Source organism: Protopterus annectens, chromosome 13.part0, assembly GCF_019279795.1.
Source record: "Protopterus annectens isolate FY-2018-M chromosome 13.part0, PAN1.0, whole genome shotgun sequence".
NCBI classification, from domain to species: Eukaryota; Metazoa; Chordata; order Ceratodontiformes; family Protopteridae; genus Protopterus; species Protopterus annectens.
The window spans coordinates 962,830,827-962,856,817 of NC_056747.1; the positions used below are offsets into that span (position 1 = coordinate 962,830,827).

Sequence of the window (25,991 nt, forward strand, 5' to 3'; positions counted from 1 at the left end):
ACTATTCCTGCATGCCATGCAGGGCTTGCTGAATCCGGAGAGCAGTTTTTGTTTAATTAGAAAGTTATACCTTTTGAATTTTTTTAAACGCAGTGATAATTTAAATGCCTTAGAAAATTTGTGTTCGCATGAACAAGATAAAACTGAAGAAAGTTTTTACTCATGTGTTTCTGATTTAGAAGAGGATGGAGTTTTAAATACTTATTGTCAGTTGGATACTAGCAGTGTAACATATAAAACACAGTTTATTCCACCTTTTGTGCATGATCGGGTGCAACAATTCTCGTCTATGCTTAATTTCGCAGTTGAGTCACTGTTTAGTGATTTTATGAAAAATAAAGACCAAATAGAGTATAATTTAACTAAATATGAATATAAAGTCCTTCAAGACCTGACTAATAATGATGAAATAATATTTAAGCCTGCAAACAAAGGAAATAAAATTGTGGTATTAGATTTTAAACAATATTTAAGATGTGTTATGAACTTTTAGAAAATGCTACTATATATGAAAACAGTAATATGGAACAATATAAGGGGGCACTATTAAAATATCAAGAACTGATAACTAAGGGCTGGAGATTGGGTTATTCTCACAAGAAGATATTAGTAGGAAGTTTAGTGTAGAGGGGTGTGAGATGGCCTCTTTTTATAGCCTCCCCAAAATGCACAAAAATATCCATGACCCCCCCCCCCCCCCGGGATGACCAATAGTCAGCATGCAATTATTTTCTTAATAAAATTGGGATTTTTTTACATAGTTATTTATTGCATATAGTAAAAAGGCAGCCATCTTATGTGACAGATGACGTTTTGAATATTGTAAAGTAGTAGATTTAGAATGGAAGGATGACATATATTGGCTAGTAGTAGATGTTAAAAGCCTCTATACTAGTATACAACATAGATTTGAAATTGAAGCATTAGAATTTTCCTTAGGGAGTAGCCCAGTGGCTTATTATATAATTGAATTAATTGATTTCAGTTTGAGGCAAAATTATTTTGAATCCAATGGAGAATTGTATTGTCAGTTGCAGGGAACAGCCATGGGGGCACATTTTGCCCCTTAAGTATGCAAGTATAATGATGGGTTTGTTTGAAACAGAATATCTATATAGTCATGATTTTGTGAAGAGACATGTTATGAAATACTGTAGATATATAGATGACTTAATTTTTGTATGCAGGGGAGGTCATGATAGAGTTGAGCAATTTATTCAAGACTTGCAAAAAACAAGTTTAGCTTACAATTTGAAGGACCCCAATATGGTAGACAAGTAGTATATTTAGATGTTTGTTTATAGGGGGTAATAAATGGAGGGTTAAGAGTAGGATACATAGAAAGTTTTATGATGACATCCATTTTTTGGATCGCCAGAGTTGCTTTCCATCCCATTTGCTAAAAGCATTATTATATGAAGAGCTGTTATGGGTCAAAAGGTTATGTAGTGATAGTGGCGAATTAGAAAGAACAGCCACTATGTTTATTGGGAGAGGATATAATAAGGAATTATTAGTGGCGTATTTACAAAGAGTAAAAAAAACTGTTAGATTAAGTAAATTTAGGAAAGATTATAGGAATAAAAGAATGAATAAAGAAAGATTTGAGAAAGAGGAGAAAATCTATGTAGTTAAAACTTATGATTTGCTAAGTGAGCAGGTTGTGAAAGTTATCAAGTATTATCGGGGATTTCTATTTAAATTTAAGGAATATGTTAATAATTTGTATAGGACCCCCATATTCTCCTTCTGCAGAGGAAGGAGTATAAGAAATAGAATAGTGCATAGTAATTTTTCAATACCTATTAATAAAAGAAATAGAATTCCTGTTCAGATGGGTAGCTGAATAGTCTGTAAATTTATAGTTAGGGACTTTGACAGAATTAATGGGCTGTATTTTAGACTGAATGGTAGATTTTGTTGTGATACAGATTATATTGTGTATGCTTTGAAATGCCCCTTTAATATGTTCTATATTGGGGACAGGAGGGCTTTCAAGTTGAGATTGCAAGAGCATATGACAGATATAAAAAATGAAAAACTTGAAAGTCTCTTGCAATGCATTTTAAGCAGTATCTTAATGGGAACTCAGAGAGACTTCAGGGTAAAGTTTTAGAAAAAAAAATGTTCAAAAAGATAAATATACAGAAGTGAAGAAAAAGCTGCTGTATAAGGAGACTATATTTATTCTTAAGTAATGGTACCCTGAACCGTGGCATGAATGTTGATTGTAATTGGAGGGTTTTAATTTAATTTAATTTAATTAGATAATGTATTTAGGAATAATTATGTATTTAGGAATGGTATATAAAAGTTTGAATTCTCCGGTTCGTTCCTCGGCTGGGGTGCCTTCTGTGCGGAGTCTGCATGTCCTCCCTGTGGTCGCGTGGGTTTCCTCCAGGTGCTCCGGTTTCAACCCACATCCCAAAGACATGCTGTAGGTGGATTGGACACACTAAATTGGCCCTAGGTGTGAGAGTGTGCATGTGTGTGCCTTCTGTGGAAGGTTGGGTGCTGGGCTGGCAACTCGACACTGTAAAACTCCACCGCCAATCATGAGGGGACAGGTGATCTGCTGTGTTGACCCCTAACCGGGAAAAAGCCAAAAGAAGAAGATATAAAAGGTTTGAATACTTGTGTGATTTTAATTCCTTTGAAGGCAATCTTGCCGAGGCGCTAGAGGTGTTTCAATAAAACAGTTTACAGTCTCTTCAGGTGCTGGTTTTTGTCATGTTTATTGTTTTTTACTCTTTATAGTGGACTATCTGTAATCAAATGCCCCCTCACCCAATTGCACTCACACACAGACCCAACTAAACACATGTACACACACACACACACACACACACACACACACACACACACACACACACACACACACACACACACACACACACACACACACACACACACACACACACACACACACACACACACATGCGCTTTCCCTACCTGTCCCCTAACTAATTCCCTTACTGAAACCGACCATCCAGGCAGACGCGCGTGCGCGCACACACGCACGCACACACACACACACACACACACACACACACACTCTCGTGCGTGCACACAAACTTACCCTACCTCTCCCCTAATTCCCTTACTGCAACCGACCATCCAGACACACACACACACACACACACATACACGCACATACAGACACACACAGACACACAAACACTGACACTCACTTGTCACCACTCATACCTCTACACGCACTTACACATTCAGCCCATACACATTCATGTATATATATATATATATATATATATATATATATATATATATATACACACATACATACAGCATCCATGCACCCCCTGACACTAGCTGCACTCCCTGGCACTTACTGTTAATGCAATGTCACTCACTGAAAGTAATGGATGAATACAAGTTTATGGCTAACTTACTTACCATAGCTGGAGGTAAGTACACAGCCGACTGGTTCTCTGAATCACTTGGTTGCATAAAACACTTACTGCGGGAATTAAGTAGAGAAAAGCACATGGCTACTTACCATATGCCTCTCCCTAGAATGCCTCATTATCATTTATAGTAGACCAGAGAGACAACCACCACAGTACTGTACCGCTTCAAGGTAAGCATTGCAGTAGGGCTGTCTAAGAATTGGAAACACAGTCAGAAAGTTTCACACTTTGACAAGTTATTTAGAAATTGAAAATAACCAGTTTCTCTGCTTTAAATACTCCTTTAAGATGGTAATTTTTTGTACTACTTTCAGACATAAGGGGGAATTATTTGCTACAATCTATTTTGCGTTTTCTAGATGAATATTGTTGTATAATCCACTTCAGTGTGGGGTTTGAAAATAATATTAAGGTGCATTCTGTTTAACTTATACTATTACCTAATGTTTATGAATAAATTATGTTATTCATTTTGCACTAATGGCATTTTAATGCTTCATTTTTAAGTAAACATACTTCTCTGTTTACATTTCTGGAAGGGTTGTTGACGGAATAGAAGATGATGGCAGACCGTCAGAGACACACACATTTCATTTCAGCGTGGAACACAATGCCCAGAAGTGTAACAAAGGGGCCAAAGTGCAAGGTACTGGACCAACAAAAAATCTCAGTTTAATACAGTGTTTACTGGTCTGCTTTTGAATAATGGTCAGTCTTTAGTACATCAAAAAGTAGTTCTCTCTCTCTAAAAATACAAAGTATTTTTGAAACACCATTCAAAAATTGTTAAGAAAAAGGTATGTAGAAAAGCAATCATTAAAAGCTGAACAGAAAACATGTTTATCTGCTTTTAAGTTGTTGTTGATTCCTGCATGGCTGTACTGACCATTTGTGATATCCATTTTATGGTTTAGAAGCCAAGAAGGGGGGTACCTGATTAGACAGATGCATCAGGGGAAATTACAATGATAACAGATTGTGATGGAGATGATAAAATAAATGCATTTGACATTTGGAAGTAATGATGAAGTGCCTTATAGCTTAAATGAGGATTCACGTCGAGACAAAGTTAATTTTGACAAACATAAAAAAGTGAAAACTGATCAATGAAATCACTTTCGATGAACTACTCGACAATTTTGTTTCTGCAGGCTGCCATGAGAACACCCACCATACCTCCAGGACTTGTATATATCTGTTCTGGGGGTTCACTCAACAGTGAAGAAAAATGCAAGCTCCACTGTCAGTGAAAGTAATTTGGGCAAACATTTGTTCTTTTTGTGTTTGCCAAAATTACATTTGATAATGCAACATGCTACCCTTAAGGGAATAGCCAAGACTACCAAGTTTATCTTCCTAGGTTTTAATAGAAGTCATTGGTACATGCACAGCTAGATACAAACAAATTTTATGTAATATTGTTGGTCCACAATCCCCAGCTAATGGCACATAATAATTTTACCATATGATATGTCCCATTGACCAGTTCATTCCTTCATTCCCCTAATATTGAAGAACTCCAGAAAAGGGAAGTAAGAGCCAGTCACTGTAGCTGTCATCCATAGGTTCATAGGCTGGTGCTAGGCTATTGGCCCTAGGGCCTATACAAGCTTAGCCATAACAATTCCCTGGCTATTTCTTCCCACACTATTTACTTCCCTGGACCCCTGTCTACCAGTATGGTTTAGAATAATTTCTTGTATATTTCTGTATCCTGCCTTGTGTTCAACATCAAAGATGGCATGATACCTACTATGCTGAGTCCAGGATAACTGTATACTTCTGCATTTCTGCCAGATTCTGTTATAGTTTGCTGAGATACTTGACTGGGCTCACACCTGAGTCCTGCTTTTCAGGTACATAGTGTGTATCTGATCCCATTCCCCAAAATTTCTCTTCTGCAACGGGACCTGCACCAGACCCCCTCCCCAAGAAGGATGAATTAGTGTCTGCAACTGATTTCTACCCCATCCCATACCAGTGTATTCCTACAAGACCTAGGATGCCCGAGCGGAGAGAAGGTGGAAAGCAACAGGGCCCACACTTGGTGTGTATGCACTTATGAAAAACTATCTGTTGGGAAGGACCTAATCTCTGAAAGTAAGAATGCTGGTGATTAATACATTAGTACAGCAGTCAACATTTATAACAGACTGTTTCTGTTAAAATAAATAAAATAAAAATGCAATGTGCCTTACAGTAGAGTGCAGCAGCTGGATGGAGAGAAGTTCACTTGCGTCAGAGAAGTGATTCTGAATTTAGAGCCACAAAGGCAAAAGTAGTTGGAGAACAGCTGAGATGAAATGAGGACCAATCAGGTACTTCAATGTACTGCAGTTAACTCCCCCTGTAGATGGTTTACCACCAGATACAATCAGTGAGGTAGAATGTTTAATGGATACAAAGACAAGGTATTTGAACTCTAAATACTTGATGTGAGTCACAGCATTTAATTTTATTGTTAAAGGCTTTTATTGCCTTTCTAGGGAAATTTTACACTGCAGGGGTAAAAATGCTAATGTATTAATTTAGCTTCACCTTCAGCAGTATAAGGCCTCTGGGGTGGGAGTGGGAGTGTCCCTCCAGCAGATTCAACACTACAGTACAGAACTCACTGATGGAGAAGGGAGAGAAAAAAATTAAGCTTAGCTTGATTCTTAGGAACTGCCTTACATAGGCTTTAACTGAAGGTATTGTTTATTTTGTACTTATGCAACTGAAAGTGGAATTCAGACGTAGAACTTCCTTCGTAGTTTGATTATGTTAACATTTGCAGCAGCTGTTGTCAGACATACTATGTGCTCAGTACAATAGATTTTAACTGCATGTCTGCAGTCATCAAGACATGGTTCAAATGCATGGAAAACACCCTAGCTGTGCAGGGCTACAATGCCTTCCATAAATTCAGACCACAAACTAACCATGAAAAGACGAAAGGAGGAGGTGTAGCCATCTTCATTAAGGATAAGTACGCCTCTAGACTGGTTAAACAGTAAGACTTTCTTGAGCTACTCCATGTCCGATTAACTATAGGTAAAAATTCCTTACCACATCATAGCTAGTTATAGATTCCCCACCATGAAACAGGAAAAGTATACTGCCTACCTGGACTTACTGGAGTCACTTGTCTTACAGCCCAACGCCTTACTCATGGATGATTTTAATTATCCTACCATCGATAGGGAAACACACAACCACAAACATGCTGGCTCAGAGGTTCTTGGAATTTGTCAATGCAAATTCTCTGGAACAGCTAGTCAGCACACCCACAAGAGACCCAAATGTCCTGGACATAGTACTCACTACCATGGGAGAGCATTGCAACCCCTCCCATGTGGTGCCCTCCCTGGTAAGATCGGACAATAAATCAGTCTCGTTCGATGCAATTAAAACACTACATACCTCATGAAGCTCAAAAACATTTAAGAATTTTCAAAGACAAATGACTTCCTACTAAGTATAAGAAATCTCAAAGCCCACTCGAATGCAGATAACATGGACACCTACGCAGAAGTGTACATCAATGCCCTGTATAACCACTTAAGCAGTTGTATAGAATCAGATGTACCTGATTATAACTAGGTCTAGCTGAAAAGACAAGCCACCCTGGTATACATGTAGTACAAACATGCTTTACAACAAGAGAAAGAAAATAATGTCTAAGAACAAGCGGGAACTAGCTCAGCAGAAGAAGAAATCCCTCTTTAGCTTAAAAAAACAAATTAGAGATCTTGTTAAGTCCTCCAAAGCTAATTATGAAGTAGAAATAGCCTTCCTATATAAGGACAATCACAAGACATTTTTTAACTACATCCAGAGTCTAAAAGGGAATACCCGGCCACACACTGAACTGGTTGTGGATGGCGTCACCCATACTCCACCAGACAGAATAGTCAACCTGCTGGCTGACAGATCTGGAGCAAACTTCACCCTCCTCTCCCCTCTATTCATCCCCCAAAGTATACCTGCCACCATTAGTCAACCTATTATCTCGATAAAGCAGGTCATCTTGGCACTCTCCAAGGCCAAAAACACGGCATCAATGGAACCAGACAAAATCCCAGGTACCCTTTAAAACAACTTAAAACATGACCTAGCAGGCCCACTCAGATCCCTGTTTAACCACAGCCTGTGAACTGGCTGGGTTCCTGCAGAATAGAGGTCAGGAACAGTGATTCCTCTGCACAAAGGGGGTCATCAACAGACCCTGGAAATTATAGGCCCATAAGCCTGACTAGCCTCATCTACAAGGCCATGAAAAGAATCATTATGGACTTTATTAACAAGGACATAGGTAATCTTCAAACTTTGGACTCAACTAAGTTCGTATTTGTTGAAGGTAAATCATACCTGTTAAACACGGTTGACTTCTTTGAGAAAGTCCCCAAGGCCCTGGACGAGAGAAGAACAGTGCATACCACCTATCTTGACCTACCTGAGGCATTTTACACAATCCCCCACTTAGGTATTATTTTGGGAATTAACCCCCTACATTACCAGATGGGTAGCCAACTGGCTCACAGACAGGAAACATACTGTCAAAGTGGGTGACTTTACCTCTAGCAAAAGAAGAGTCACCAGTGGTGTACCACAGGGTTCTGTGCCAGGCCCCTTACTGTTTGGAATTTGTTTCTCAGAAATCCAGGCAGACTTGGACAGCCTGTGGCTGACCAAGTTTACTTATGATTGCAAATTAGCAGTAATTATTAAGTCCCCAATGATGTTAACATACTGCAGGCAGGGTTAACACATTCAAATGATTGGTGCCAAAGCCACAGACTAAAGGTAAATGCAAACAAATGCATTATTATTCCATTTGGGAAAGCTGAGATCCCTGCTAATTACATTATAGACAGCACCCCCTCTAAGTGTAGACCCAGTGGTACGTGATCTGGGTACTCCAGTTGATAGCAATCTGAATTTTGGCCACCATGTATCCACAATAGTAATGAAATCCTTCTATGTGGTACATTTTATAAGTAAAGGCATTGCATCTAGATCTAAGGATGTTATAATTCCATTATACTCAGCCCTCATCAGGCTAGTAACTGAGTACAATGCTCTCTTTTGCATGTACCTCACCAGACACCTGCAACAACTGAAGAGACCTTTTGTGGCCTTTCCAGCTGTTGCATGTGTCTAGTGAGGTACATGCCAAATGGGCTATTATACTTGATGATTGGCCTAATAAGGGAAGAGTAGAGAGAGATGATGACCTCTTTCTTCCTGGATGCAAAACCCTTGGTAATGAGATGTGCCACATAGAAGGACTTTCTGACCACAGTGGCAATGTGGTGGTCGAAGGAGAGGTTTCTGTCAACCTGTGTCCCCAGATCTCTTATAACGCCTTCAGTGTTCAGTGGGCTCCCATTAATGTGGTAATTAGTGGAAACTGAGTTTTTCCTAAAGTGGATGCTGACGCATTTTATTGGCATTAACCTTAAGGCCATGGTTTCGATACCAGTCATTGGTCTCAGTAAGGCCTTTCTGTAGGATGTCTACATCACTTGGGGAGTTAATAATGGCTCCCATATTGCAGTCTGTGAAATTGGTCAGCCAGAGTCCCTCCATGTTGGCCTGGACATCTGAAAAGTAGATCCCAAACAGGAGAGGACCCAGGACTGATCCATGTGGGACTCCACTCGTGACTGGTCAGCAGTCTGACTTGGAGTCTGCTACTTTCACACTGTGGGTTCTATCTGTAAGCCAATTTGCAACCCACCTAGTGATATAGGGGTTGATGCCTAGTTTGGTGAGTTTATCAATAATTCCTGAGTGGGGAATGGTATCAAAGGCCTTGGCCAGATCGAGGTAGGCTGTATGAACTGTCTTTCCCTCACCCACAGCTCTGGTTTCTGACTCAAAGAAGTCAACTAGGTTGAGCAGGCATGATCTACCTTTCACAAAACCAAATTGAGTAGGATCTAGAGTTTGGAGATTCCCTATATCCTTGTTAATTAGGTCCATGATGATGCGCTCCATATCCTTACATATCAGACTTGTCAGGCTAATGGGGCGATAATTCCCAGGGTCTGTAGTCACTCCCCCTTTATGGAGAGGGATGACTGTAGCAGTGCGCCATTCGGTGGGGACAAAGCCTGAGGTGAGGCTGTGATTGATCAAGGCACACAGAGGTGGTGCCAGTTCACTTTGTAGTTCATGTAGAACACATCCAGGGATATTATCGGGTCCTATGGAAGCTGTATTCTTGGCCTTGGACAATGCAGCTTTAACCTGTGCTGCAGTAATGCTGGGTGCCTGGCATTCCTTTGGTATTGTGATTGGTCCTTGGGGGGGAGGGGTAACGTTGGCACTGAATCTGTCAGCCAGTATGTTGGCAATATCTGTTGGCTCAGTATAGGAGGTACCATTGTGCAGTAACTCAGAGCAAACCTGGGTATTGCCATGGAGATTCTTGATACAGCTATAGAAGGCTTTGTGGTAGTTTTTAGTGTCTGCTGCAATTCTGCCTTCATAGCTGACTTTAGAGGTTTTGATGAGGGATCTTAGCTTTTTATTGAGGCTAATAAGGGAGTGTTTCCAGTCTTGGGACTTCACCTTTTTCTGCAACAGTTTCTTCCTTCTGTTGTAGACTTTATTAATGGCAGGGGACCACCAGATTGTCTTCCTCTTTTTGGACGAGAGCAATTTGGTTTTGTTGGGTATGGCTAGTTCCATGCATGTAGCATTTATATTACGCTGTCAAAAACTCAAACTATTGACAGCGTAATAATCGACATGAAAATGTTGAAACCCCGAACATCGAACACACACACAAAAAATAAAAAACACCCAAACACAACACAAATTGCTCTATGCAGGGGGGCAAGCCCCCCTGCACCCCCCACACCCCCACTACTTAAATATATCAACTCCGAGATCGCACTGCATTGCAGTAAATGGAAATCTCCCCTTACGGAGATTTCCATTTACACATGCGATGACTTTCGCTTTTGACATTTTGGTGCCGACAATATCAGCTTCAATATTGTCGGCCTTTGACAGGGTGAATTAGACCCATGCATTTATGTACGTGTTCATACAGTGCATTGGTGTATGATTTGGCAGTCATGCATCTGTTTTCTATTGACATGGGTGCCGTGAAGTTAGCCACATCTGTTTTTAGGAGCCCAAAGTCAGCTTTGGAGAAGTTTTTTATGGTGGTTACCTTTGCAGGGGATGTGGGTGAGATGTGGATTTCCATGGTGATTAGTTTGTGGTCGGATCTATTCAGGGTGGAATTGACTATTGGTGTAGAGCAACAGTTGCCCATGTTAGTAATAACAAGATCAAGGATATTGCTTCCTCTAGTGGGGGTAAGAATGAGCTGGTCCAAGGCATTGAAATTGATGAATTCCAGGAAACGTTGGACAAGTGTATTGGTACATGAGTATTTTTCCCAGTTGATGGAGGGGTAGTTGAAGTCACCTAGTATGAGAGTGTTGGGTTGGACCCTAATAGTTTCCAGGCTGCTTAGGAATGTGAAGTGAGAGTCTTGGGACATGGTTGGGGACCTAGAGCAGGCTACAACCTGAATTGCCGTCTTACCCAATGTTAGTTGTACCTGAAGTATCTCAGATACATTATGCTGGGCTACTAGTCTGGAGGTGTGCATATCCTTTATGATTATGGAGACACCACTGCCTTTGAAGCTTCAGTCCATGTTCTGAGGCCAAAAGGTATGGAATGAGTTATAGCCTGGTAGCGCAGGAGTGCTTTCTCCTGCTTTAATCCAGGTCTCCATTACAGCACAAATGTCAATGTTCTCCATTTTGAGGAGTGCTTCGAGCAAGTGCATCTTGAGATTTAGACTTCTAGCTTTGAGCACCATGACCCTCAAACTGCATCTATTTATAGCTGTTATGGTGGTAATTTGTCTTTGGAACATCGACTAAAAAAGCACTATAGGGGTGGCAAGAGCCTTAGCCAGTATCCTGAAACCCAGGGGTGACAGATGCAGGCCATCTCTGGCAAAGCATCGAGTTCTGTCAGTCATGTTATCCCAAGCAGACAGATACTGGATCCCCCTAGAATGACACCAGAAACTTAGCCAATTGTTAAAGTCAATAATTTTCTGCTTGTACTGTGGTATCATTCTGGGTGACAGTAGGATGCTGCTCAGGGTTAGGGTTATACCTGCCTGGGCCACATAATCCAGGAGCTCCTCCATGTCTCTTTTCATGTAGCCCAGGGAGGTGCATCTCAGAACATTCACACCCACATGGACAGTGACAGAGTCATACTTGTACTTGTTGTGGAGTGACCTGAGTGTGTGTGTTATGTGTCGGATTCTGGCACCTGATAGACAACTGACTGTTACCTTCTCCGTATTCAACCTAGTAAGTGGGACATCAATGTGCCTCACTATTGAGTCACCTGTGATTAGTGTATTGGGCAAGCTGGTTTTGCCTTAGGGGCTTAGGTTGAGGGGCACACTGTGTAGGAGAGCTATGTGTCTTGTGGTTTGTGCTGTGTTGTGAAGGTTGAGTGCATTTCTGTTTTGGAGGTCTCTGCTGTTTGGGTAGATTTCTATTGAGAGCCTCCATAAAGGTGGATGTGTGGTTTGTGTTTTTATGTGAGAGCTGTGATGGTGGATGTTCTAGAGGGCTATGTATTGCATGTGGTGTGGTGCAGGTGTTGACCTTCTCCTCTTGACTAGCTATTCCGGTCTTGGCTTGAGAGTGCATGGCTTCCAATTTGTCTATATAAGTGCATCTCTCACAAGTCTGAGACTTGGGAGGTAAGAGGAAAGGGTTGTCTGTGTACATGAGGCAGTTGCTACACTACCTCAGAATGCCCAAGTTCACCAGGTTAATAGGAGAAAGCACAGGGAACTGACCTTTAGACATGCCAGGAGGGATGGTCATTATTACTAAGTACTGGAGCTGTTTCTTATATAGTCCTTTTACAGGACAAATGTCACTCAAAGTGTCTGAGTCTGTATAGAGCACTGCCAAGCACTTGAGGGAAAATTAATACGTATACCCTGAAAATTTAAGGATGAAGTATTTAGGCAGATATTCTAAAGTCAGGAAGAAATTAAGCAGTAATTACTGAAAATAAAGAATTAGCTTGTCAAGAATGATGAAAAGAGGGGAGTCGCATGAATGGTTACTGCCTGGCTACTACTAATGTTGGTCTCAGCACAGCTTCACTCTTTTGGGATACACTACTCCTTTGCTTTTTCTCTCACCAGAAGCAAAATGTTAGCACCAATCCCAAGAAGAGAAGCAGGCCACGGCTTGTTTGGTGATCCACAGTCTTGTCCCAGATGATGCAAGGGTCTGCAGGCTTGTAGCCTTTTTCTGGTAGATCCCTCAAATAGCTACCAGACCAATCAGGTATGTTAAGCACAGACACTCACTCTCCAGCCAGAAAGAGTCAGGAATCAATGCACTCTGCTCCTACTCTCACCAGGATCAGAATATAAGCACAGATTCCAAGCTGTCACCTATAAAGCAGTTATTAAGCTTTCTGATGATTAGCAGTCTCCAGGAAATAGTGTAACTGCACTCCTTCTCTCACCTAGGAACCTATGAAGGTATTGTTTCCTTTGTACTTATGCAGCTGAAGGTGGAATTTAGCTGTAGAAGTTCCTTTGGTAGTGTGATTATGTTAACGTTTGCAGCAGTAGTTGCCAGACATACTATGTGCTCAGTCCAAGTAGAGTGAATCAACTAGATGGAGGAGAGTTCACTTGAGTCATGGGGTACAAATACAATTGAGATGTCAGTACATCCAATAAAGGGAAATTTTCTCCTAAAGAAGTTTGACCTTAAGTATCCCTTTCCAAAAAAAAAAAAAAATCCTGGTAGTGGTGGTGAAAGTGGCTTAATTCTAGCCCCATTATCTGCGTGTTGTGAGTAGCCTACACATTTAAGATTACTGAAAGTTCATAAATTCAGCATTCTGTGTTTCAAACCTGATTAAAAAGCAGAGGCATTTTGATAATGTTACCTGATTATCTGAAAGCTGAATTGGCAAGCAAAGCAATGCTGTTGGCTAGATGGAGATATCCTGACCTGGTGGAAAACACTCCAGCATGATAAAGAATGGTTTTGGAAGGCTGAATCAGTTGTGCTGCATTAATATCTACTGCATTTCCTCAAATGATGCAACTATTTGTTTGGAAAACTTAATATAATAAAAAACCCAAGTGGAAGGCAGTCATATGAGTGAAAACTGATGAACCAAATATTTCAAAGCACTGACAAATCTTTTTTGTAAAATTAGTATGGCTAGTCCTTGAAAGGTGTGTAACTGAAAGAAATGATCAGATGTTTTGCATCTTGCCAGTTTTCAAGTATTTGACAATTAGTTCTTGTCAGGATTACTTGAAACAAAGGCAATGAAATATTTCTTTTTGCAAAGCAATCTGTGGTTAAGATTACAGGGAACAGATTAACTTTATAATTCATGTAACTATATTCAAAAAGAGGATCAAAGATGGTTTACTTTAAATCATTAAACATAAGAATTAGTTTACCACAGGTGGAGTAAATCACCACAGTATCCTCGGAGTCTGAGTTTTACCTTCCATCTGTTATGATTTACACACTGATACTCCTCATAGTGTTAGACCTGTCTAAGGGAATATGCTTTGTTTAATAACAGAACCAGGCCTACACAAAGACTCAGTAGCATTAATTAGATGAGGTCTAGTCAACGAAAACTTTCTATTGAAACATAACAAAGTGTTCCTCTTTCTGATTTTTAAAGGCCAATGCTACTATTTTTAATGCTCAGAGGTTCAGATGCATGGCCAGCATACATCTCTTTGTACACAAAGCCTCACACATTGACAGTTTCAGTTGACAACCATTAAGAGTTTGGAAAAATTGCTTGGCCAAAGAAAAACAAAACAAACTTTCAAACCCTACAAAGTGGGGGGCTTCACCCCCCACACCCCCCCTAACTAATTATACCAACTCCAAGATCGCACTACAGTGGGGAAAAGGGCAAATCCCTGATGACTGCCAAGTGTTTTTTTCCCTTGGGGAAAAAATTCACTGAAGTAGCCTTTCGGAGATTAGTGTGTTCGCTGTTTATGTATCGATGAAGATGTGTTCATCAAACACATCTTTTGATCACATAATATAGCCTCTTCAGATCTAGACCTACCTTTAGCTCCACCATTTTGTGGAACTTTATCTCGTGATGCCACCCTTCTTTGACTGGCTGGGACTCTGTCCCACAGGTTGAGGTAGATGGAAAAAACAACAATGAATATGAAAGTAATGTACTGACCATAACACTGGATCCATGCTGTCTTCTTCCATCTGTCTCAACCATCCCTACCACCATTCCCATTCTAAACTGCCATCTTTTTTGAACTACTTTTGGCTGACTGTGCAGACTAGCCCAAAGTCAGTATTTGGGGCTACTTGCATAGCTTGTTGTAATGACACAAGGTCCTGCAGAATGAAAACGTTTTCCTGTTTTTTGGTCTGGAGCAGCCTGTTACTTGACGTACAGACAGACACACACACACACACACACACACACACACACACACACACACACACACACACACACACACACTCAAGTGCGCTAGCCTGTGTTACATATTTATTGCACTTTCCTGCTGTTTGTTGCAAAAAAAAAAAAAATATCCTTGTTTCCCATCTTTCCTGACCTAGAGTAGTCCAAATACAGGATTTGCTGTATTCTGGACTTTTGGAAAGTTCATGTGTTGCCCATTTCCTTTCTTGGATAAAGGGAGGCTTCTTTGTTCACCAGTGGCAGTGGGGAGCTTGGAGCAGCCTATCTATCCCTGGAGGAGTGTTCCCAGCACAAGAATCTGGTAGTCTATTGGCCGTTTTGGGCCAATTTCTAGCTCTTTCAAGTCCCCCTGTATAAAACCCACTTTGGCGCAGTTTTTGCGCTTGTTACTACTCAGCCAAGCTCCTTGTGGTCCTGCAGAGTGGTGCTAGCAGCAGAGAGGCTAAAAGAGTGACTGCTAACCTGATAAAAGTGTTTGTTTTCCTGCTACTACCTGGACGACTGTCCGATCTAGCTACCTGCAAGTATTTCTGCTTCTTGAACTGTTTTAAACTGTTTAAAGTTGATTTTGCACCTGCACTTTTAAAGTTTGTCCTGTTTGTTGCATTTACCTGTTGAGGCTACACACTCAAGTGCGCTAGCCTGTGTTACATATTTATTGCATTTTCCTGCTGTTTGTTGCAAAAAAGAAAAAAAAATGTTCCTTGTTTCCCGTCTTTCCTGACCTAGAGTAGTCCAAATACAGGCTTTGCTGTATTCTGGACTTTTGGAAAGTTCCTGTGTTGCCCATTTCCTTTCTTGGATAAAGGGAGGCTTCTTTGTTCACCAGTGGCAGTGGGGAGCTTGGAGCAGCCTATCTATCCCTGGAGGAGTGCTCCCAGCACAAGAATCTGGTAGTCTATTGGCTGTTTTGGGCCAATTTCTAGCTCTTTCAAGTCTCCCTGTATAAAACCCACTTTAGCGCGGCTTTGCGCAATTTTGCGCATAGCGCAGCATCGGGCAGCGCCACTTAATTGGGTTTAAACCATTCCCGGCTCCACAAAGTCTGCTCTTCACTTTTTCCCTTAGAACTGATCTAGTTCTCATAATAAACACCCTATTCCCATTCTAAAGCCTGGCACTTGCTCACTAAAGCAATTATATATGTCAGCACTAAAAAATTAAAAGCACTACACCCTCACAAACTCCCCTTGAGTACTTTGTTCCCCATTGGCCCTTTTTTTCAATTATAAAGGAATTCCCAATACTATTCTAGCATGTCCAAAGATCAGTTGTCAATCTCCTCTCCTGTCCAGCTGGTGAATCTGGGAATCTTGAGGCAATGTTACAACTGCCTCATGTACACAGACAACCCTCTCCTCCTCCCAACAAATTCCAACACATGTGAGAGATGCAACCAAATAGCCAAACTGGAGGCTAAGCTCTCTCAACTCAGTACTGGCATAACCAGTCAGGAGGAGAAGGAAACCACACTCACTACAATTCCAGTCTCACATAGACCTACCATGACAGCAAACCAAACACATAAACACACAAAACATACTGGAGGCTCTAAATAAAAATCTGCCTAAGCAGCAGAGACCTCCAAAGCAGACACCCAAGCAACCGCTACCCCAAAACAAAACACGTGCAACACATAGCTCACAAAGCCAGTGTGCCGAACAGTCACAGCCCTTAAGGCTAAACAACACACCTGATACACTTGTAATAGGTGACTCTATCATCAGGCACACTGACGTCCCGCTCACCAGGCTGAACAAGGAGAAGGTCACGGTGAGCTGCCTGTCGGGTGCTAGGATCCGCCACATAACACAAGCACTCAGGTCACTCCAAGGCAAGTACAAATATGACTCAGTCATTGTCCATGCTGGTGTGAATGACCTGAGACGTACCTCCCTGGACTACATGAAAAGAGACATAGAGGAGCTCTCTGAGCATGTAGCCCAGGCCGGTATGACCCTGACCTTGAGTAGCATCTTACCCTCACAAGAATGATGCCACAATATGAAGACAAGATGATCAATTTCAACAACTGGCTTAAGTATTGGTGTCATTCAAAGGGGATCCAATACCTGTCTGCCTGGGATGACATGCTCGACAAGCCACAATGCTTCGCTAGGGACGACTTGCACCTGTCACCCGTGGGCTTTCGGATATTGGCAAAGGCTCTTGCCACCCCCATAGTGCCTTTTTTAGGCAAGGCTCAAAAGACAAACCCACCTCCATAGGTATCACAAGGGATAAGAAACTAAGAGTAATGCTACTCAATGCCAGAAGTCTAAACCTCAAGATGCACACACTCGAAACTCTCCTTAGCATGGAGAACATCGATATCTCTGCAGTAACAGAAACCTGGTTCAAGGCTCCCGAGAGCACCCCAGCACTACCAGGTTATACCTCATACCATGTTTTTCGGCCCCAAAACTTGGACCAAACCACAAAAGGAGGGGGAGTATCAATATTCGTCAAAGATACCCACACCTCCAGGTTGGTGGCACAGCACAAAGCATCAGAAACTATCCATGTGCAACTAACAGTGGGTAAAACTGCCTTCCAGTTTATAGCCTGCTATAGACCACCCTCCCAAACCCAGGAACCTCACTCGGCCTTCCTGAGAACACTGGAAAATATGAAGGTCTCTCCAAACACCATTATATTGGGCAACTTCAACTACCCTAACATAGACTGGGAGCATTACTCTAGCTCCAACACCCTAGCCCGAAGGTTCCTAGAATTTATAAACTCAAATGCTATGGAACAACTTGTTGCCACTCCCACAAGAGGGGAAAACATACTGGACCTGATCATCACCAACATGGGGACTCTATGCTCCAGACCAGAAGTGTATCCCTCACTGGTAAGATCAGACCATAAACTAATCTCACTAGATATTGACATCCCGACCCCAGCCCCTGCCCAGAAAACCACAGTGAAAAACTTCTCTAAAGCAAATTTCACACTCCTCAAAACTGAGGTGGAATCCTTCAAAGCCCCCGGGCCTGTGGAAAATACGGCCCAGACCACAGAATCCTTTATAAATGCATTCTATGAACACCTTCAGGAATGCATGGATCATGCAATCCCAAATAAAACCAAGACCCAATCCTCCAAAGTTAGGCGTCCTGTCTGGTGGACCCCAGCCATAAACAAACTATACAATAGAAGGAAGAAGCTACTACATGATAGAGCAAAATCCCAAAAAGGGAAGGCATCTCTGATCAGTATTAGCAAAAAACTACGGGCACTCATAAAATCGTCTAAGGCCAGCTTCAAGAGAAAAATTGCACGGGACACTAAGGATAATCACAAGGCTTTCTTTAGTTATGTTAGGAACCTGGGTGGGAATTCCCAGATATGCTCAGAATTAGTCCAAAATGATAAAAAATACACCGAACCCACAGACATTGCCAACATCCTAGCTGACAGGTTCAGCGCAAACTTCTCCCCCCCTTCCCCACCAAAAGGGCAAATATCTATTCCAGCAGAGTGCTGCCCCCCTGACATCTCAGATGCTCAGGTAAGAGCCGCCCTCTCCAAAGCAAAAAACACAGCATCAATGGGACCAGATGGTGTCCCGGGCTGCGTCCTACATGAACTCCAAGAAGAACTAAACCCAAACATCAAACTACTGTTCAATCTCAGCCTTACTACAGGATATGTACCCAAAGAGTGGCATACAGCAACAGTGGTCCCTCTCCACAAAGGTGGTGCCTCAACGTATCCTGGAAACTATTGCCCCATAAGCCTGACTAGCTTGGTCTGCAAAGCTATGGAAAGGATCATCATGGACCTCATAAATAAAGATATTGGGGACCTACAGACACTGGATCCTACCCAGTTCGGCTTTGTTAAGGGCAGATCCTGCCTCTTAAACCTGGTTGATTTCTTTGAAACAGTCACCAAGGCCATTGACGAGGGGAAGGTGGTCTACACAGCCTACCTGGACCTTGTAAAAGCCTTCGATACAATACCCCACTCGGGCATTATAGATAAGCTCACCAGCTTAAATATAAACCCCTATGTCACTAGATGGGTTGCAAACTGGCTCAAGGACAAAACCCACATGGTTAGAATTGCTGGAGCCATGTCAGACTCCAAACCAGTTACAAGTGGTGTCCCACAAGGCTCAGTCCTGGGACCTCTCTTGTTTGATATATATTTCTCGGAGGTACAGGCTAACATGGAAGGACTGTGGCTGACCAAGATGACTGCAAACTGGGCGCCATAATCGACTCTCCAGCCGACACAAGCATCCTACAAAAGGGCCTCATAGAAAGAGACAACTGGTGCCAGAGCCATGGCCTCAAGCTAAACGCCAAAAAGTGTATAGTCATCCCCTTTGGCAAAAACAAAGTGCCCACAAATTACCACATAGGTGGTAATCCATTAAGTATGGAAGATGTAATTAGGGACCTGGGGACCCAAGTTGATAGCAATCTCTCATTTGACAACCACGTGGCCAAAGTGGTTAGAAAAACATTTTATATAGGCCACCTAATCATGAAGGGTTTCACATCTAGATCAGGGGAGGTCATCGTGCCTCTTTACTCATCCCTCATCAGGCCCATAATTGAGTACAATGCCCCTTTTGGGATGTACCTTACCAGACACCTGTAGCAACTGGAAAGACCCCAAAAGTACCTCACCAAGAGGATCAAAGGGCTCAAACAGATGCCATATGCTGCCCGGTTAAAGAAACTCCAGCTCTACTCAGTGGCATACCACTTGCTCAGAGGCGATCTGTGCCTGATGTATAAAGCCATGTCCAACCTGGAATTAATGGACATGCTGCACCTCAGAAAATCCAAATCCCATCGAGCTACGTGCTCGAGAGACTTGAACCTCAGCACTGAAATAAATAGGACATGCTGGAGGGACAGATTCATAACCCAGAGGCTCCCTTCACTCTGGAATAAAATCCCAGTCCAGGTTAGGCAGAGTCCCTCATTGACTCTCTTCAAGAGGAATCTTGATGAGTGGATGGGAGATAGTAGGTTTACCCCGGGTATCACTTCTGTGTCACTGTTAGACAGAGGCAAAGTATACTAACCTCAAAAAAGGGCATAGCAAAATTCATTTAAAATGGGTGGCGAAAGCCAAACACACTCTGGCTAGGCTTATAAATGCCCTAGGACAGATAGCCTAGTATGAACCTACGAACCTATGAACCTATGAACACTCAGTGCAAACCAGTATGCACACCTTATTCTGAATTTCCAGTTTTAGTTTCCTGCTACAGGAACAAGTTTTATCCCCCAAAGCTAGCAATGCTACTGCCTACGGGATACTGTGCGATCATGTGTTAGAGAGCCATTTTGCTTACACTTCTTGGCAAGTACTGAATACCAGGGAGTATCCACTTGAAATTTAACATGCAGCCAACAGGACATATTTTGCTAAACATGGTGATGATGTCAGTAACATATGAGCAGAGTCAGTGTTGGAAAATGTCACGTAGTGGTATGAATCTGGAGAACACTCACATGAAGTCTGCAACATGGCACTCTAATAACTAGCATTTACCACAAACTTTCTGATCATATGATTTTTATATACCGAGTAGGTTATTTATGTAGATGTTTAATTTAGTTGCTTTGCTTTTTTTAATCACCTCTGGACAATATAAAAGTTAACAAGAAATTGTTACTTGATGTTGCTCAGCAGTGTTGCAGTGTTCTGCTGATCATGATGTCAGTGGGTGTGGAATATCAGGATGCATTTTTTTTTTTGCCATTGCTAGTCCACAATAGTAGAGCCACCACAAATAATTGCCTCCTCTACATAGCATATGCCACAATTCACACATCTGAGAATCATGAGCATTGTTGATGACAGTTGTATAGAGTCTTTCAAATATGCTGTTCTCCTTTGATTCACTTGGAGAAAACTATCACAGTCTCCTTGCCAATATCATAGGTGTCAGGAATGCAGACTGGTTCAAAAGCAAGATATCCATTCCCAGTTGTCAAGGCCATCTGGTTGTTATCACTGTAAAAGTGTTTCAGTGGGAGCAATTTTTGTGAAGCTATTTATGCAATTTGTAATTGTGATCATGGGACCTTTTACCCTTTATGACTTTATAGTGTTGTGGACAACAGAGAGGTAAGTATAGATTCTGGTCCATTTGTTTCATTAACAAGAGCGTCCCCCTTCAGGGCACTGTAGTCTGTCCCTTGGTACCTGTATAGTGTTTTTTCTGTCTTCTGGCAACATCTGTCTGTCTCACTAGTTCACCTGGTGTGGGATATGGAATACAATTTGTTATTATAGCTATAATGATGTCTTGCTAGAGAGACTCTAGCTGCTGGATGGATCATATTTCTCTACCCCCCCGTGTAGATGATTTCAGTACTTCAGATGGTCACTGCCCTGATTCATTTGCTTGTGCTTTTTCCGTTAGCCTTTTTACAATGCCATCATCATGTAGCTGTAATGGAGCTGTTCTTCTGTCATGAAAGGATAAGTTACTGCAGAACACCTTGAAGCATGTACGGACCTGGGAAATACCATCTTTGACAAGATATAATGTATATTTCTGGTATAAGAGGACTGGCTGAGGTGGAGGGTATTAGTACTATCAGACATCTGGAGTTTTCATCAGTCATCAGAAAGTAGTGTTGTTCCTAAGCCCACAAATCGGCACTGATATCTAAGTAGCTTCAGCTAATTCTGGCATATCAAGTTGTACACTGGTGTTTCTGATCCCACTTCTTTGGCTTTTTAAACAGCTACTTATCATATTTTCTATCATGCTGTGTGCTTATTAAGGATTCAAATCTTTTCAATTTTAAGTAAGACTTGTGTAAAGAAGCAGGGATAATTATCCTTGTGCCTTTAAGAATGTACTTCTTGATATTGGGGTGTTAATGCCATCCATCTAGAGTTCATATATTTTAAGCTTGAGGCATCAGGATTAGTCATATCCCTACATGCCAGATATTGTTCAAAGTTGCTTTACCATGTCTAATAAGGAAACTTTCTGAGCACCTTCCACTGTCTCAGCCAAAGAAAGTGCTCTGGGAACTATGCCTTCTGATGTTATATTTAATATTTTTGTGCAAACTCATCACATTTTCTACCTTTTCTGCACTTTGAGATAAGTATCAGGAGAAATAATCTGCAATGTATCCACTTCCTTTAAAATATTGTCTACAGGCAAGCTGACTAACCTGTTACTTTTTCGGAACTGTCTCGTATTATTTTTAAGATTTTAATAAGATCTAGTGCTTTCGATGCAAACCACATGATTAGATAGGAATCTTTGTCTTGCAAGGCAGTAGTTTTTGTCCAGCTGTATCTGTGATTCTACTGGCATATGTTTACAAGCATTACAGTATTTACAGTTGTTCTATAGAAATCTAAAAGTACACCATTGTTATCACAGATTCTAATTTGGACCTTAAGTTTTGCTGATTAAAGACTCATTCATTCACATTTTTGATTGAAATGCCTGAATCTATAAGCATGTTATCTTTAACTATATGATGTGGAGTTCTGTTTCTCATTTATTTTTATTCACGTTAGAATGTTTCTAAGTTTTTACTTTCATGTTCTGACTTTGCCCCTTTTGTCACACTGCTATTTTTTTCATTTTACAAGTGTCTCCTTGTGGTATATACACACACACAAACACACACACACACACACACACACACATATATATATATATATATATATATATATATTGCCCTGAAGTGTTTTTTTTGCCTTTATATTGATCTATATATTTTGTGAAGTGATTTAATGATTAGTACTTCATACATGGTTTACTCTTTGCAGGGTATGCAGTCCTCTATGGGTAGTTAAACAAACCCCCAGATTTACTAATCTTCCATGCAGGACTAGCTTAGTCCTGCACGGAAGCAACCATTTAGGAGCAGAACAGCAGTGCGCCATGCGTAATAATGAGGTGCGCTGCCCGAGCTCCTAGGCTTACACGGAGCGTGTAAGTGTGCAGGGGGCATGTCTAAGAGCAGAGCTCTCAGAATAGACATGCCCCTGCAATGTAGATCAGCAGAAAGGGGCATGCAATGAGCGAGACTGCTCACAGATGACCTCATATTCCCACCAAGAGTCCCCCTTGTGTATAACCACAACAGAAGGTATAAATAAATTGAAGAAACACTTTTTTTTTAAAACTCCGATTATAGCTAACCGTAGGTGCGCGGGTGTGCCCATCGCTTAGCTACGGTTAAAGCAGCTTGAAAGGCTGAAGAGGATAACAAGGAAGATATATGCAAATGAAGCAGCATAGTAATAGTGTAATGGGCAGAGCATTCGCCTTATGAGCAGGTATTCCTGGTTCGAGTCCCACTGCAGCACATTCCATTTTACATGGCAAAGCATGTTATGACCAATATGTTTGTTGCATAACCCACTAAATAACATATATTTATGAACTGGATTACTGCAGTAAATGCACATATGAGGTGTCAGTGTCATAATGAATAAGACACTAGTAAGCAGGTTTAAGCACAAATAAGCAGTAGTAAGCATATTTAAGCACTAGTAAGCGGCCTTAAGCCCATTTGCGCGGCAGTAAGTAATGCCTACTCTGGCTAAGCAATTCTAAAGCTAACTCTCTGTAAGCAGATGGAACGGCAGATTAGCATTGCTTACCGTCACGCAAACCCACTTACAACTGCTCAAAAGTGCCTTAATCACTCTGTATCCAACGGCCCTTGTTCTGCCCATCAACAAAATGAACAGCCATGCATGTCTCAAACCCAGGACCCTATACGTCATAGTCCCAGTAGTTATCCACCAAGCCATCACAGAAGTATAGAAGAATGAGGTAGTAGCAAATAAGTTCTCACCATAGTATAACCAAACTGAACATGTGAAAGGCATCAGTATACAGTCATATGTGCTATAACCCACTACAGAACATAAATATGTGAACTGGAATACAGCAGTAAGCTCAGAAGTGAGGTGTAATTGTAATAGAGTGTTGAAGTCCCCAATAAAACACAAGGACTCCACAGAGTGTATGTACACATCAATCAGGGATACCAGGCATACATATAAGGTGTAATGAATAATAACACAATGCCAAAAAGGCATTATAATGAATGTCTACTGTAGGCAACACCAAGCATTGCACAGGCTAGCTTAGGAGGTGTGAGCAATTTGTACACCAGCTAACTCATTGTGCCCAGTGGTATACCCCTTTAAACAATGCCAACCTTAGGTAAGCAGGTTTGCCCATAGCTTAGCCTTTTCAAAACTGGCCAATCACAGTAAAGTGCAGGAAATCGACCCTACTTAAACCCAAGAGGTGGGAATACATCTCATAACTGGTTGTAGCTTCCCCTTGCAGGCACTATGGCAGTAAGGAGAGAAGGAGTGTGCTTCCGGGCTCAGCGCTGGTGCATCCAGGAGTCCAAGGTCATGGCAGGACTTCTAGTTAAAGACCATGCTCAGAGACTGCTGCACAGCCAGTACCAGGGCTCCCAATATAAGGCAGAGGCGTGGGACCATCTCGCCCGTGACCTCAACAGTGCCACTGGCATACCCCGAACTGGTGAGCAGGTCAGGCCCCACTATGCCGACCTGAAGCGGCAGAAGTGGGACCTCTTGGAGGAGTGGCTCCAAAGAGGCTACAGCATTAGGGGATGTTCCAGACATGTGTAAGTATCACCCCAATATATGTGTAATAATTGCCAGCTCAGGTATGTCATGGCTAAGTATGGCTAAATAGTCTTGTTATGTCCCCCGCAGCTGCAAGGGAGTGGGCCGTGAACCAGGAGGCCCACATCAGCCACCTGGAGAGGTTGCAACGCAAGGCAGGTCAGTAATGCTCATGCATTTACTGTCATAGGAAATAAAAATATAAGTAGTAGTAAATTAATTGCAAGTATAAAACCTGTATTGTTTAAGGAAAGTACTACATACACTAGAGAATATGGCAGGAAGAGTCTCATATTGTTTGTATGTCAATAAAAGTGTAATATCCTGACAAAACAGGTCTAACTGCTAGACTGCATGTGTATATTCTGGTACCATATGGTAATGTAGATTTGCAATCATGTAATAGTACTGTTGCATTAAGCACTGTTACCCACACCATGCACCATAAATTGAATGTGTAGGAATGCCTGTATATGACAGGTGTAATCCCCAGAGGCCATTTAGTACAATTGAGAGACACATAGACAGTAAACAGGGAAAATGCAGACAGCAAAAACTGAATAGCACATGCAACTGAGATGTGAACTGTTGTTTTGTTTTTAGCACACACAGCCACGGTTCGAATCCTGCCAGTGGTAGTAGTCTGCATACAGAATCATACCCCACAACTGTACAGATATGTCCAGAATGTCTACTAAAGTGGCCCATATCTATTGCCTATCAACCTGTCCCCATGGGAAATCAGTGGGATGATCCCAGATGTATAGGCAGCAAACAGGAAATACAATTGATTGACACACATCTATGACAACAAACCTGGCACACTAGCAACTCCCCAATACCTTATGTAACTAAGAAGCCACGTATGTCCCATTTACACCCCAACCTGTTAAGCTGTAGTCAGTGTGTACAGTAACAGAGTGAGATGTATGTGCATAATAGTAATGTGGAACCTGGTATTGTGTGTGGGAACATTCAGGTAGTGCTAATAAACATTCCTCCCACAGGTCTGTCAGATACCAACACTGTGCCCAGAAATACAAGTATATATGCAGTTGCTCTGAATAATGAGGTATTACACATCACTGTCGCCCACACTGTCCTACAACATATAACTGTCTAGAAAATCTGTATAAGTGTTGTTATACAAGGTCAGAATGCATAAGCACAGGGGATTAATAAGACAGAAAGCAGATTGGAGATATACAGCAATATCAATATAGCAGACACAACTGTGATGGACAGTGTTTAAGTTGTAGCAGACACAGCCATGATCTGAATCCTGGGAGTGGAATTAGACTGCATATAGAGTCATACCACACACATCTGTACATATGAGGCCAGAATGTCCAGTATATGTGCCCATAACTGCTGTCTGTCTCCCTGTCCCCCTGGTACGTCTGTGGGATGATCCCAGATGTGTAGCCAGCA

The 25,991-nt window shown here is 41.6% G+C and overlaps 1 protein-coding gene across 1 annotated transcript in view; it reads left to right on the plus strand.

The window, feature by feature from the left end:
• KCNH4 (potassium voltage-gated channel subfamily H member 4) overlaps positions 1 to 25,991 on the plus strand; it is a 1,657,012-nt gene that overhangs the window by 1,525,652 nt on the left and 105,369 nt on the right. The window contains exon 15 of the mRNA XM_044054725.1: positions 3,968 to 4,074. Within this exon, the coding sequence (XP_043910660.1) occupies positions 3,968 to 4,074 (107 nt within the window). The remainder of the gene's footprint in view (positions 1 to 3,967; positions 4,075 to 25,991) is intronic.